We start from the raw sequence: 16,809 nt of genomic DNA on the forward strand, positions 1-16,809 counted from the left end.
TATATATATATATATATAATTATAATATCCGATATTAATATACACATACATATATTTTTTCACGAGAATTTTAAAATACAATATATATATATATATTGTATTTTAAAAACATGTTCAATTTAATTTCATGATTGGAATAGATTAATTTTATAAAAGAAATTATTCCCAAAATAATTTTTGCTCTTTAAAAAGTATACAAAATAAATATTTGATGATATTAAGATACAATTATATAAAATATTACTCTCTATTATCTTATTATTTTATTATTTAGTTTCTATATGAATAAATAGAATAAAGCTTTGTGCATGCAAGTGCATTTACATAAAAATCACACAATCCCAGCAAGCTGATTTTTTGTCGTTATTTGTCGTTTTAACGTAAAAAATAATGTCTATTTGTTACCTAACATAAAAGCATATTTTCAACATTTTTTGAACGTAATTCAATACTTATGATCATAATTTTTTAAAATTATCGTTACTTGCACATTTATATTATTACTTATTTATCGTTATTTACCTTCATATATATTATTAAAATATATGAATTTTAATAGTATCAATGTAATTCTTCTATTTGTTACACACAAGCGTATACATTTGTAAACATTCTAATAACGAGAATTGTAGGTCTTCGTACAACAACACTGGTTCCTGGTAAACGTGTAATATGTATGCTGTACACGTCATAAGGTGCATGAAGTATCAGCTAAAGAAATACCACGCTATGCACTTTTAAATGTTCACTTATAAGATCAATTAAGTTTTTTCGAATAATTAAATTAGTGCGAAAGAAACTCAAGGAGAAATTAAAAGATCGATTAAAAAAGATCTTTGTCCGAAAATAATATTTCGGAAAATATTTAAAAAATTTCTGTGTGTTAATAAAAGTAACAAGTCATCTTAATGTTAAAAGCAATGCTTTTTTTTAAACAGAATCTTTTAGTTTAACTTCGTTTTTATAATTTCTTATTATAACAACTTTTTTTTACTATTAGTTAAAGAAAATTACATACTACGATGCATAAATTTTTCACACAAAAAATGATTAATTTTTGAAATATCAAAAATTTAAATATCAATTTTATTGATATTATGTAAATTTTTTCCTGTATATATTTCAACTACACGAGAAACTTGAATTATGAAGTATCGATCCACGCCATGAATGCATGTCAATCGACAGCATAGTAAATATATATATATATTAATAAAATTTAGAGTAAAAATGCGTTATTTGCTTTGCTCATTTATGATATTTTTCTAAAACTCATATAATTGTTATAACTACATTATTTAAAATATCTAAATATTTATGCGTAAGGTAAACTTGCATGGATTATCGAATTTTTTTTTTTTTTCTAAAGGGAATATTTTTTTAAATTTATGGATAGATTCCATTCGGCTTGAGTATTTTATGAGAGTTAAACGATAAATAAAACAAAGTATACTTTAAAATCACAAATGTGAATTTACAATTGAATAACGAAGGTCTTATCGATCTAAGCTGGATCTTATTAGTACTTAAATAATATTTCCGATATGAATTTATACATGCATATTCAGTTTTGCAAATACTGAGATCGATAAAGTTCGTTACTCAGTTATATATTGAATGACAAATTTGTGATCTCTTATGTCTAACATTAATTATAAGATCACGGTACAATCTTTTCGATTGAATCGGTGCAATCGTGTCATATGCGCAGTTTGATATTCGATTAAGCTGCTATGGTTACAGTGTGTCAACCTGTAAAAAATCGATTTTTAACATATCATGCAGATATAGAGTGTATAATATCGTATCGCACGAGAGACGACACATCGCTCATGTGCGTCTGTAAGTCAGGAAGTAGGCCGGCTATAGGCACGCCAACATAGATGCTCACTTTTAGGATACGACTGAATTATCCATGGGGGACACATTGGGTCAAGGTGGCATTTTTCTACCAGACCTTGTTGACAGATAAAGACACTGCTTTAGTCGACGATGTCTGGGCCACCGATAATCATCCCTTGTTAAGCATAGCTTATTCCTTTGCTCAATCTCGTTAAGGCTTGTTAAGCTCGCTCGACAGATTTTACCTTTAATTGTGTGTTTCTTTAATCAGAAACTTTGTACCATTTGCGATGGGTATCTTTTACAGTCAGACAATATATATAAATAATTAAATCATGTGAAAATGATATCATTATTTATATATTTATAGTTCCATAAGAAAAGAGTTCATTGTTTTAATTTGTGATCAACGTAAGAATTAAAATAAAGAGATAAAAATAAACAACAAATAGATAGAAATACAACGGAATCGACCTCAATCAAAGTTTCCTATAAATTATTTTTGAATTATCTATTCTCCAGAATAGCTAATATTTGTACAATCTGTAGAAATCTTTAATCTTGAACTTAATATTATCAGTACAGTAAAAATTGTTGTAAAACTAATCATAAGAGATTCAATTACATTGAGTGAATGTTTGATGCAAGAAAACAGACGATTAATAAAATCGGTTAATGTGAATTAACTAAACAACTTTGTGTGTTATGTTATTATAAACATTTTTTTGTGAAAGTGTATTTATCTTATATTCACTTATAATAGTTAACGCAGAAACGAAATCTTTTAAGAATGGCAAAAAAGGTAATCAATATAACAAAACATGAGCACCAATATTTAACAACATTTTAGATTTAAAAATGTATTTGATTTTTTAATAATTTTTAAAAGTTTTTTGTTTAATATATACCCACTTTTATAAATGTGTTTATACACCGAAAAGTATATAACTAAATAACCAAAATTAAACTATCGATTCATTATTTGATAATTATTAGTACAAAAAATTATTAAATTGCTTGTACAATATATTTAATACGTAGTACTATGTATACTGTTTTGATTCTGTACATAAATGCGTTTTAAATCCTAAAAAAGAATTCGGCGAGTTGTGGAAAAAATATATAAATCCATACTATATATAAATAATTAAAGCATTTCAGATCCGCTTCGATAAAAAATAGAAATTCTTCATACTTAATTGGAATTAGTAGATTTATGAAATATATAGGGATATTGTACAAATGATTACCTATTTATTCACAGCGGGAATGCATATCCATTCATATAGGACAAGCGGGTGTGCAGATGGGAAACGCTTGTTGGGAGCTTTATTGTCTGGAGCATGGTATCCATCCAGACGGACAAATGCCCAGCGATGTTAGTGTGGGCTCCGGAGATGATTCCTTTAACGCGTTCTTTTCCGAGACGGGCTCGGGGAAGCATGTCCCACGAGCGGTTTTGGTCGATCTCGAGCCAACGGTGGTAGGCAAGTATCCTAGAGGAATCAATAATCATTTATTTCCGAGCATTATAATTAAAATATGTAAAAATTAATTTATTAATGAATTTATTGATTTTATTAATAATTTGATTGTTGAGTTGTAAGATATCAATTTTTATAATTTTGTGAGTCTTTGGAGAGAAAGATTAATTTTTAAGATTTTGTTCTCGATTATTTAATCATAGTATAAATTTTGTTTTAAATATTAATGATTAATAGAGTTAAGATGTAGATATAATAACGAATTATATATTTTTATTACTTTAGACGAAGTGCGTACGGGTACTTACAGACAATTATTTCATCCGGAACAAATGATTACCGGGAAGGAAGATGCGGCTAATAATTATGCCAGGGGTCATTATACAATAGGTATTTAAATTTTGCGTCACAATTGTATATCTGTAAAAAGATTGGAACTTAATTATAATGTATAAGCGATTGGCTGAAGAAAATATCTAAACTAAGGAAAGAGAGATAGTACCTTCCAATTGATAAAAAAAATTGCGCTTTTATACCTATATTAAATTTGTTTTTTAATATATGTATAATATGTATATTAAGTGATAGTCATGTATTATTAATCGACCTTGTAATTTTTCAGGAAAAGAGATCATCGATCTCACTTTAGACAGAATACGCAGACTAACAGAGCAGTGCAAAGGTTTGCAAGGCTTCTTAATCTTCCATTCTTTTGGCGGTGGCACAGGGTCTGGATTCTCGAGTCTGCTTATGGAACAACTGTCTGCCGATTACCCGAAGAAAAGTAAACTGACCTTTAGTATTTATCCAGCTCCACAGGTAATATTACTCTCTCTCTCTCTCTCTATCTCTTTAAAATACTTCGATTTTTGCTTAAAAACTCTGGTTTTTTTTTAAATTCGAAAATGATATAATTTAATTTAAATTTTAATAATATTAATGTAAAAAATCTGTATATATGTGTGCATTTCTATTGTTTCCTTGATATTATTTACAATTAGTGAATATAATAGTGAAATAATCCACTTTTCAAACAAACTACGAAACTATTGATTTGTTTAACTATCTAATTGTTTTCTTCATAACGAAAGCGTTTACATTTTTCATAGGTATCGACTGCAGTAGTGGAACCTTACAACGCTATTCTGTACACTCATCCGACGTTAGAGCATAGCGAAGTGGCTTTCATTGTAGATAATCAGGTCTGTATTTTTTTTTTATAAAATGTCGAATCGATAAACCATATATTTGTAAAATTTACATCGTCTGAATTTCATAAACGCTTTTATAACTTATAGTTATTGACAAATCGATTGCGAAACGGCAATTTCTCTTAGAAATGGATTCTACTAGCCGAAAGCTTGCGTGTCTCCTGCTCAATTTCATATGTCTAAAATAAAGTTTATTAGGACAATATCGTCTATATACATGCTGCTCTACACGGAGTGGTAATGGCGAAGTCTGTCACTACAATCGTGTGTTATCCGTAGGCCATTTATGAGCTATGCAGAAGGAACTTAAATATCGATCGACCGACCTATACGAATCTGAATCGGTTAATTGGACAAATGGTCTCATCCATCACCGCCAGTTTGCGATTCGATGGAGCCCTGAATGTCGATCTCACTGAATTCCAGACGAATTTAGTGCCTTATCCTCGTATTCATTTTCCGCTCGTAAGCGCTCTTTGTTAAAGTTTACGAATTTAACGTTTATAATGTAGAAATTGAAAAAAAAAAGATCATTTAATCGACAATTGTATTCTTAATTATTATACGCTTTATCATTATGCAGGCCACGTATGCTCCGGTTCTGTCAGCAGAGAAGGCTGGGCATGAGAGAGTGACTGTCTCGGAAATAACAAGCTCCTGTTTTGAACCGAATCATCAAATGGTGAATTGCGATCCGCGTATGGGAAAATACATGGCAGTATGTTTGCTCTACAGAGGCGACGTGGTACCAAAGGATGTGAACGCGGCGATCGCAATGATAAAACGCCAGAAGCATGTGCAATTTGTTGAATGGTGTCCGACAGGATTCAAGGTACTATAAGATGATCAAAGAAGGCTTCTTCTGTCTTAGAGCAGAGAAAAATTCAAGAACTCAGAAGAATCCAAAAAAATCTTATTGGACCATACATGTGAAAATATAATTAATAAGAAATAGGAAATAACAACTTATAATGCACAGTTAAAACTGGATCTTAATGCTTAATAATTTCATGTAAATTTGTACATACATATGTACTATATTTATAAGTGATGGATAATATTTTCACTGTTTTTCTATAATGGCAATATTTTTACTTCTTCGGAGTAAAACTTTATACTAAAAAATTTAGAGAGATGATGCTAAATGAATGTTTTTAAACTCCTCTTAATTTATCTTTCCATATTTTTTAAGTCAATCACAATAAAATATCATTGCATTTCCACGTTAACAGGTGGGAATAAATTACCAACCACCCACCGTTGTACCAGGTGGGGATCTCGCGCGGGTAGAAAGAGCTGTTTGCTGTCTCTGCAACACGACAGCAATCGTGGACGCATGGGCTCGACTCGATCATAAGTTTGATCTCATGTATGCCAAGCGAGCTTTCGTGCATTGGTAAGAAGTCTGAATTGAGCACAAACAATATCGCATGTCGTTTAGCATTTACGTGTCTAGACCATGCAGAGCTGCTAAAGATTTTCCTGTATAACACAATAAGACAAATTATCAAAAATAACTTATATCAAATTGTGACAAACTTGAACAATAACCTGAATTCATGAAGTGTTGTAATTGTTTAATATGAATGATTTCATTTCTTGTCTAACACAAAGAAAAAAAGTTAAATTAGAGACAATGGATTGCTAAAAATTTTGCTGAAAATGTTATATAATAAAATAAGACTCATATATACTTAAATTAAACTTAATAATAGGAATATAAGATATAAAGAAATGAGATATTCATTTTTTCTAATTTAAAACTAAGATTAAAATTATAATAGAAACATAAAAATTAAATTAAACCAGAACTAAAATATATCTAACAATAGGCATTACTAAAAGCCATAATAATGTACTAAATTTTATAGGTTCGTTGGAGAAGGTATGGAAGAAGGTGAATTCTCGGAAGCCCGGGAAGATCTGGCCGCCTTGGAGCTCGATTATCGCGAAGTGCAAGAAGATGCTGTTAACACCGAAGAAGAAGAGGAATACTGAACTCGATCGCCATCAATATAATAATTTAATACTAATACATGTTGTATAACACGTTCTATCATTATGTCATATTCAGAGTCTTTGATTTACATTACCGTTAACGATATCCTTACAAATGAATTATGTCCGTATAAATAAATTATTTATACATTCCAACTTGCATCCTTTCAAAGCGCATCCATTTTTTTGATCATTTTAAAGTATGCACACATATCCCGCTCGAGCGTTGATCCAGTGAATTACAAGACTCCGTCGATAATGTACTAGTTTTTCTTTTATCATTGGACGCTAGCCATGCAACGCCATCTTTATATCATGTGTATAATTAAATCTATGATCAATCTCTACATTATCCACTTTTAGATCGATCCGAAATTCCTTGTTTTATGTTTGATAAATGAAAATGGGGGCTTTTCAATAAGCGATACTGTGAAACACAGCGATTACTTCATTCTTGTTGGAAAGCTCCTATTTTCTACGCAAAAATAAAACGTGAAGCAGTATGAAGTGTCAACGCATCATTGTAATGAAAATTTTTCTTTGAATTTTTTCATGTAATTTCTTAAAACTTGAATAATTTTATGTTTTAGAAAATTTCTCAGTTTTTTTTTTACAAATTGGAAGACTTTAGAAAAGTCTAACATTTTTTCTGAAATTCTTTGTACGTGTAAATTATAAAATATATCTAAAATTTCTGATGAAATTTGAAGGGAAAAGTTTAAGGTATTTTTTTCATTTTTATAATATTTCATTTAAAACATACATTGATCTATTTAAAACGTACAACATCTTAAATTTTAAAATATTATTTTTCGTATTTATAAGATTTTTTATTGCAAAACTTCTAAAAAAAATTACTTTAAATTTTATAAAATTTTACAAGATTATTTTATTAGAAATTACAGAGTTAGAAGTCTTATTTCAGATTTCACATTTATGAAAATTTTAAAGAAAAGATGTAAACTATTTCAATATTTTCACAAAGTATTTCTGCTGCATTAAAAACATTTATTCATTTATTCGTTCGTGACAGGATGATCGAAATCTATTAAAGAGAAGAGGAAATTATGTTATCGACGTCCCCTGATCGAGGATGAGTCGCGATCTTATTATTTCCAAAGAGAATTCTTTGATTATTTCTATAACACGGAGACTGAGAATTGTGTAGCGCCTTTCGCGCATGACACAACACTGATGACACTCATACGTGTACGGCCGACGGGATAAATAGAGATCATATGATTGATTAAGGAAATAAAGAAACCGTCGACTCAGATCTCACCGATTCACTCAGTAAAAACGAGCAAGATGCTGTCGACGAACAAGTGCGATTGTATCTGAAAAACGAGCAGTAATATACCGCGCTTTGCACAGACGGATGTACAACAGTATCGTATGAACCAGCATTTCGTTGTCATCTGTGTCACGTCTTTCAATTCGGCAATAGACGTAACTCTCTGACGCATCATGGCGAGCACGGCCGAAAACATTACTTACGGTGACTTCGTCTTTTTCAACAACTTTGACTCAGCAAATCTGGCCAAAGTGGAACCAATGAGGATTCCGAAAACCTTTGAGAAAGGTAACACAGTTATTTCCTCTGATGCAGGAATTCTTTTTATGGATCTACAAAAATAGGCAAAATACTATGAACACCTGAAAAACGTGATATTATTTATTTATTTTATTAATAAGAAGTGGCCTATGTTTATCTTTAATAGATTCTATTTTATAGATTCTATTTTGGAGTAAGGTCATACTTGAATAATGTAGCAACTGCTACAGTACAATATTATGCTAGTCTTATAACGGAACAGAAATCTTTTAATTGTTAAAAAAATATTACAAGAAGAGATTTGTGTAACTTTCTTTTGGAAGTTTGGAAACTAATATTCTGGTTCTAAAACTTTTAATGTCAATTTGATGTTATTACATTATTATTATGCAGTTTTATTTACTATGTGTATCTGCATATAGTATAATAAAATTGACACTGTCATTAAATATTATTACAGAATCAGAATAAAAGGAAAAGTTGATATTTTGAGAATAGATAACAATTTTGAAAAATAAAATAAGAAGGAAATTTTCTCCAATGTCTCATTTATGTAATAAGTATGCAATTGAAAGATATTCTATTAAATATATATATATATATATTATAACTAGATATCCAGCTAGCATCTGGTTGCCAGTAATATATGTAACTGAACTTTTATATTGAAATGACTTGCATCGTGTGATCCGAATATCCAAAAAAACTTATTATCACTGATATCCGACTAGATAAGTATTATAGATACCAGATATTTGTCAGATATCCGTTACTATATTTCTAAAAAATATATCAGTGATAATAAAAGTTTTCTGGATATTCGGATCACACGCATATTACAAATTATTTCAATATAAAAGTTTAATCGCATTGTCAGAAATCAGATACTATCTGAATATCCAGTAACATCCTTAAAAAGAATAGTATTACATTCCATTGATTACTATTCAAACATGTGATTATTCCAACAAGGATAGAATGTATATTACAAGCAAATGATATTAACATCTTATTAATAAAATAAGTAGTAAAATATATATTTGTGTTATTTTCGGTCGATTTTGTATATTTTCATGGCTATATTAACATAAATATTATTGGACAGATTTGTTTTTTTTATATTCATTAATTAAATTGACTGATATTAATTCTTGCGTGAATTTTAAACCTGTTGCAATGAGATATACAATTGCCAATATATTTCTTACGTAACAATACAATATAACGTTTTACTATTTTTAGATGTCTATGAGATTGAAGGCAAATCAACCAACAGTTTAAATTCCAAAGACACGTTGGATTACGAATTCAACTTATGGACGAAGCACGATTGTCACGGAACACAATTCCAAAACAACAATAGGACGTGGTTTTATTTTGGTGTCAAGTCTAGTCGTCCGAGCGTCTCAGTCAGATTTAATATAGTCAATTTAAACAAGCAAGTCAAGATGTTTAGCCAAGGGATGTGTCCAGTTTTTAAGATTGTACCAGGACACTTGCACTGGGAGCGGATTCGCGAGAGACCTACTTATACTGTAATTGCAGTTTTGTAATTGTGTTACATATATATATATAATTTATATATAGTTTGTAATTGTAGTTTTATATATATATATATACAAGAATATATGTATATAAAAGAATGTGTGTCTAAGAATATAGCAAAATCATAAACATGTGTAATAATAATTGTGTGGCAACTATATAGCGTATTATTTAATATTGCAGTTTGATCAAAGAGGAAATGACTTTACTTTGTCGTTCCTCTATTACACTCCAGAAAATTCAAAAGCCATTACTTATTTTGCTTTTACATATCCATTCTCATATACAGACTTACAAAATTATTTAAGAAAAATTGATGCGAAAATGGAAAAAAGGAGTATAATATGTGCAGATGACATCTATTATCACAGAGAATGTGCAATAAAATCTTTGGAGGATCGTAGATTAGATATATTAACAATAAGCTCTTACCACAACATATCAATGGAGAGAGAAGATAGACTGAGTAATATGTTTCCTGAGAAAAGTGAGGAAAGGTCTTACAAATTTCGAGACAAGAAGGTATTTTATTATAACAAAGTGGATTCTTATCTTTAAAAGAAAAATCTATGTATGTACGCACACACACGTATGTATATATAAAATTATATCTGTATTTAGGTAATTTTTATTAGCGCCAGAGTCCATCCAGGTGAAACACCATCTAGTTTTGTACTGAATGGTTTCCTTAACTTTTTACTAAATCGAGAAGATCACATTGCTATAAATTTACGTCGCCTGTATGTGTTCAAATTAATACCGATGCTCAACCCAGATGGTGTTGCCAAAGGTCATTATCGAATGGACACTAAAGGAGTAAATCTGAATAGAGTTTATCTAAATCCTTCTGAAGTGGAGCATCCCACGATATATGCTGCAAGGAACTTAATAAAGTAAGACACTTGTATATATTTTTAATTTAAATATTTTAATGCTCTTCATAAAAAGCAGTCTATGTATTATGCAGTCAATTTCAATGGATATTATATAGTCAAATATTACATACTTTTCTTGTAGATATTATCACAATTCTTATCAACTACCGAGCGAACTAACCGACGACCTATCGAACATAAATTTAGAAATTATGGACAGTAATGTAAGCATTATAAATTCGACTGCGTCGATAGCAAACGCTGTACGTGACACAACTACAAGACTGTTGCAACAAGTATAACAAAAACCTACAGAATTTCTTCTGATAACGTTTGTTTATATTTATAAATTAGATCGAAGAATTTTAAGGAATAATTGTTAATATTATATTTTGTGTTATACATCAAGCTGCGATATTATTTTTTTTATATATACAAAGTGTCCCGAAATTCGAAGATAATATTATTAGCGTGAAATTTCATGACAAATTAAACAATAAAAGTGTTTTTATTGTCATTTATTGCGGTAAAGTATTTTTTTTTTAATGTAAACATTTAAGATTTGACTAATCATAAGCGTTGATTAAAAAGTCGCTTGTCCATGTTATGTGCATGCAATGGTATTAAACAAACAAAGCATTACCGCTGTTTGCACGTTATCACACGGACAGATGACTTTTTAACCAACACATTTCTAATTAATTAAACGCTTATATTTAAAAAACTATTTTATGGAAAAAATTGCTTCCATTTTTATTACTTAATTTTTTATAAAATTTAGGTTGCAATAATATTATTTTCAAATTTCGAAACATCCTGTATATAGCGTCATTACTTTCTTAACAGGTAACATTTATGTCATTAGACGAAAAAAACAGATGTGCTTTGGATACTAACGAGAAACAGTTATCGATGTTAAAACATTTGGACAGCACAGTTATTGGTATATTGATATTCATTTTATATTAAGTCTCAATAATATATTTCATAATTTCTACTCTATAACTTCTCATTGTAAAAAAAATATGCTACTCTTTAGCATTTGTTGATTAATGATAATTGTACAGATAAGTACTGTAATCACACAATCTAAACATTTAATAATATAATATTTTTTATGTGTTTAAATATTTCATTTATATTTATACTTATATGCGATATATATGTGGTGAGATTTTCTCTTTGTATACAGTGTATAATACATATATAGTATATGCAATGATAATTGGAATCAATCTGTCACGCGCTAATTATACAAGTCAATCATTTTTACATGCAGCCACGCGTCTCCATAATTTATATCTTCCCTATGTTATAGACGAAAGCGAGAGTTTATCTAAAAAAAGTAGTAAAAGTGATAATACCACAGAAATCAAAACAAGTGACAAACTAACATGTACAGCCATCGATATGGGCGAAATACCAAAATCCTCAGATGATTCTGGATTATATCTGTATATTGATCTTCATGGTCATGCTTCAAAGAAAGGCGTTTTCATGTATGGAAATCATTTTACTGATCCAGAAGATACTATCGCATGCATGCTACTGCCCAAGTTGATGTCCCTTAACAATCCGCACTTTCATTTCACGTCGTGCAATTTTGCGGAACGAAACATGTACATCATGTGAGTTAATTTACTGCTATCAGAAATTATATATTTAATTTATTGGAAATTAGCAAGTTAAGAATATGTATTTTCATAGAGACAAACGGGATGGTATGTCCAGAGAAGGTTCGGGGCGTGTAGCGGTGTATAAGATGACTGGTCTAATACATAGCTATACTCTAGAATGTAATTATAATTCTGGTCGTTTGGTGAATACAATACCCACCAGAATTCGCGATGGGGTGAATAAAACTATGAATCACGTATTTGTTCCTCCGAAATATACGCCAACAGTATTTGAAGCGGTAAATATATTTTGCTTTTACTTTCTATCTATTATTTTATGTCACAAGCAAATCTTTTATATATTATATATACGAACAATGATATATAATTAATGATATAGGTCGGAGCAGCATTAGGTCCTTCTATTCTCGATCTCACTGGGAACAATCCTAACAGCCGATTGCCAAATAGCCAATATCGCTCTTTAAGAGGAGTAAAATCACATTTGAAACTAACATATGTGAGCAATCTTTCTGCATCGCCCAGCAAATCAATGCGTAAGGTAAATTTCGATGTAAATAGTGAGAGTGACATTTGTAATACTGACATAAGGCTATGTATATTGTCATAATCATTTATTTCTGATCGGCGACTAATTTTATATGCTGTTTAGCATTAACACTGCAACCCATTAGTGCCTAATCTAACCTAAATTTATTTGTGCATAACTAGGAAGGTGGGAGAGAGATTTGTATGTTTACAAATTAAATTTGTGTAAACATTTCTAATTATATTAAAATTTTGATATTTATATATAGAAATAATTTAGTCTTTTTTATCAAACATGTAATTGAAATATTTTTACAATAATGATATTATAGTATCTATTATGTTGTTATATAAGAACTGATTTATAAGAAATATTATAAATCTTTTTAACATAATTTTGAATGAGTCTTCCATATATGACTTGATATATTTATAAACAAGACAATAATATTTTATATATATATAATATATATATATACTTCTTTTGATAAATTTATACTTCAAGATGTTCTTAATTATATATTATTTTCACAGAACGAGATAATGTAAAATTTAATGTTTATACATATATATATATAAAATTTATGCACATGATGTGTGAACCATCTATATATTCATTGTATCAATGACATTTTTTAATTTATATAGTATATGTCATGCACACTAATTTTTTAAATAACCATTTCAAAATTAAATAATAAATTAAAAAAAACAAAAATATGACTAATGGGTAAATTTTAAGCAGAGTCGTAGGCTTATTATTTGTTGTCGTAAAATTTGTAAGAATTTTTGACTGGAGTTGTAATTCTATGCGTACCATAAAGATCTTTCTACAACTGTGTAATTATAGTTGTAAAAATTGATCAATCACAATTGAATGTGAGGGGAATATTTGACTATTATCGATCAATTCTTACAATTATAATTATGTACAATTTGTAAAGCGCTTATGTAATTATATTATAGAATGAACTTAAGATGAATCGTGTCTACGATTTTTAATAAATCTTCAAAAAATCTACAAGAAATAGTCTATAAAGTTATACGAATTCCAGTTATAAGTTTTTACAAATCTTATGAGAATAAGTTACAAGTCTTACGATCCTGCTTCACATTGACCTATAAGACATAAAGCAAGTATCTTGCATTAACGATTTATTTTATATTGTGGCTAACTCAATGAAGTATTCATTAATCATACATATTAAATTTCTTCAACTTCTATAGTTTTATTTGATATTTGATAATATTTGTAGATAATCAATTTTTACTTCTATTTTTCATCAATGTACGCAAGTGCACTTATGATCACGTAATCTAATTTATGCAGCATCTTTTTGAAAAATGGTGAATTATTATGAACAAAACGTTAATATTATGTAGATGACAGTACATAATTATATCTATTTCTTTAGCAAAGAGCACGGCGTGGAGATATAAGTGGTTAAACTGTTATATCTCTGGACAATGGAATTGTTGAAGTGAGATTATGGCAGTTTGTTAATTCAAACTTAAAAATGTTATTCATTTAATTATATATATATATATATATATGTGTATGTGTAGAAGTTTACAAAAGTTTATCTCTTAAATTATTTGGAATATGTATATAACTGTTATTTCCCAACATATATAATTCCAAATTCCAATGTATCTATAAATAGATAATATAAACATATATAAATTTATCGATGTTGGAGATTATTATATATAAAGAGTATAATATGTATGCAATCATAATAGTTCATGAAGATATTCACAAAGTAAAACAATGAATCTTGATTTTGGCAACTAACTTGAACAAATCGCTCCAAAGTTGAACTCGTATTGTATTACGCACATATGTGTAGAAATTTCATAATGTATTGCACACAAGCTTGCATACACATCAGCTGTATTAATAAACGTTACAGTTTTTTTTAGCGACCATTTATTTATCTTACTTTTATTTAATATCCCACACAGTCCTGACCAATCAATCCCTGACGAATGCGAGATAATTTAGCATGAACCACGCATTGTATTTGCAAGCAAACGAAATTAGGCAATGAAAAGTGTGCTTGTAGTAGAATCGATTCTGAAAAATCGAGATTTACCATCTGCAAAGTTTTACCGCGTAAACATGTAGATGATGAATCCTTTACACATAAAAAATATAATTCACAACACTGCAGAACGCACTACGTCGATGAATATTTTCGTTCGCTAAAATATCAACTTTATAGAAATATGATAATCCCTTCTTATCAGCAAAATGGCTTTAGTTGCATTAAGCAATCTGCTACTTTTGCTTACTTATAATTTTCTTTCAAATTTTTATATATGTTAGATATGCTTCGTCTTTTTAAAAGTGTATGGTACGTGCCACATTTATTCGATGTGCTTAGTTGTAAGGGGGTAAGTCATTACTTTTGTATTAGTAATTAGTCGAATAAAATCAATCTCTCTCTCTCTCTCTCTCTCATTCTCACACACACATACGTGTTTGTTTTTGTTATTACCATCAGTGTTTATTTTTATGATATGTGAGGCGCATCTCCCAAATCTACAATAAAAAATTATATGCCTTTTTATTTGCAGGATAACGAAGGTACCGTTGCGCAGAACAGCGGCATCCTGAAAGAATTGGAAACAAGACTGAATGACGCGATGACAGGAGCGAGGAATGCTATAAGGAGCGAGGGTAACTTGGTGAAAAAGTGCATCCTTCGTCGTAGTTCCTCTTTTTACACGACAGTGAAGAGGATCAAGAGTAGTAAGAAACCTCGGCAGACTTTCACGCGTCGTGCGTTGAAGAATCACTGCGCCAACAATGTAGAGAACAGCGCGATAATTCGCGCAATTAAATCCGAAGTGGAGACAAAGCCGTTCCTGAAAGCGATTGATCGCTTTCGATCGAACAAATCCAATGTCGCGTCAACGATCAATGACTCTCTCGGACCGCGTTTAAACTCCGCGAATAAAAAACTAATGACGACTAATAGCTCGAATGCGAAGATGCGCGTCTCCTCCGAGGAAACAGCTATGGTGAAACACGGCGCAAAAAGACAGAAAGTCATCTCATCTACGAGAACATCCAAACTTCTTCCCGAGGTCGGGGAACCGTCCTGCGCCGCAGAAGTCAGCGCGAAGGGATCCCCAAAGGTACCACGTACTTGCGATAAGAGGCAGAGCATTAAAGGAGCGCACGACAAAGCCAAGATTGCTAGACATGTAAAATCGAACGGGTCTTCCAGCCTGAAAGAAATAAATAAGACTGCCGTTAAGGAAAGTTATGTAGGGGAGCATAAAACAAAATTCTAAATGAGCTCAGTAGAATATACGAAAAACGAATTACTAGACTCAGGAAATCAACATTACAATTGATCTCCTGTGCCTTTTTTCAAAGAAATATTTTGCAAATTATACAGAATGACAAAAAAGTTTGGCCACAAAGGAGGATATTTATTTTCCATCATTAGAGTTTAGTCCCTGACCTTGCATGGAAAACTATATATCTTTGGAAAGGTGTGATCTAATTTATGACCAATCCTTTTTGTCATCCATTCGATACAGGAAATGTAGTAAATTAATGTTTTAATCAAGGAAAAATGGATGAAAATGAATAAAAAAATTCACATGACAACCCACACAACACAGTTCTCCAAATAATGTCTTGATAACTCAAATAGGATGTTCTAGAATTGTGTTGTGTGTTTTATATATACAATATGCAAAATGCTAAATCTCTTATTTGTATTTATTTGATACAATACGATGTGTGATATACTGTGTTTATTCTACCGTTGTATACATACACTGTTTTGGATTTTTCACTAACAATAAGTGATGAACTATCGAGGAGCAAAACTGTAGTCATACAGAACTGTATATATTACGTGCGTTATTATATACATATATGTTATATATCTGATTCATATGTAAAATATTGTTCAGTTTTTGATTATCTATCGATATTTATTATTTACATGCATAGAAGAACTCCATTTTGACTTTTGATTGATATGTGTGTTTCTTTACAACTAGTGCTTGTTTTAAAAATAAGTTTTTAATTAAAAATGTTGTTATTTTAAAGAGAATATTCTATTGTTAGCAAAAAAATGTGATTATTTTTCATAAGTTAGAGAGATTTTC

General features: G+C 30.0%; 2 protein-coding genes across 2 annotated transcripts; both read left to right on the forward strand.

Moving 5' to 3' along the window:
* Positions 1-2,632: 2,632 nt before the first annotated feature.
* LOC108780356 (tubulin alpha-1 chain) lies at positions 2,633-6,714 on the forward strand. Its single transcript, XM_018548033.1, has 9 exons — positions 2,633-2,644; positions 3,107-3,329; positions 3,612-3,716; positions 3,949-4,145; positions 4,436-4,528; positions 4,817-5,002; positions 5,121-5,369; positions 5,770-5,933; positions 6,409-6,714. The coding sequence occupies exons 1-9, from the start codon at positions 2,633-2,635 to the stop codon at positions 6,533-6,535; spliced, it is 1,356 nt and encodes a 451-aa protein (XP_018403535.1). The 3' UTR covers positions 6,536-6,714.
* Positions 6,715-7,632: 918 nt separating this feature from the next.
* On the forward strand, positions 7,633-16,304 carry LOC108780402 (cytosolic carboxypeptidase-like protein 5). Its single transcript, XM_018548096.1, has 10 exons — positions 7,633-8,117; positions 9,333-9,625; positions 9,819-10,157; positions 10,257-10,528; positions 10,653-10,806; positions 11,357-11,453; positions 11,829-12,138; positions 12,218-12,425; positions 12,527-12,688; positions 15,256-16,304. The coding sequence occupies exons 1-10, from the start codon at positions 8,003-8,005 to the stop codon at positions 15,976-15,978; spliced, it is 2,673 nt and encodes an 890-aa protein (XP_018403598.1). The 5' UTR covers positions 7,633-8,002; the 3' UTR covers positions 15,979-16,304.
* The last annotated feature ends 505 nt before the right edge of the window (positions 16,305-16,809 follow it).

The sequence above is a fragment of the Cyphomyrmex costatus genome, unplaced genomic scaffold (assembly GCF_001594065.2).
Source record: "Cyphomyrmex costatus isolate MS0001 unplaced genomic scaffold, Ccosl1.0 scaffold70, whole genome shotgun sequence".
Classification (NCBI taxonomy): Eukaryota; Metazoa; Arthropoda; class Insecta; order Hymenoptera; family Formicidae; genus Cyphomyrmex; species Cyphomyrmex costatus.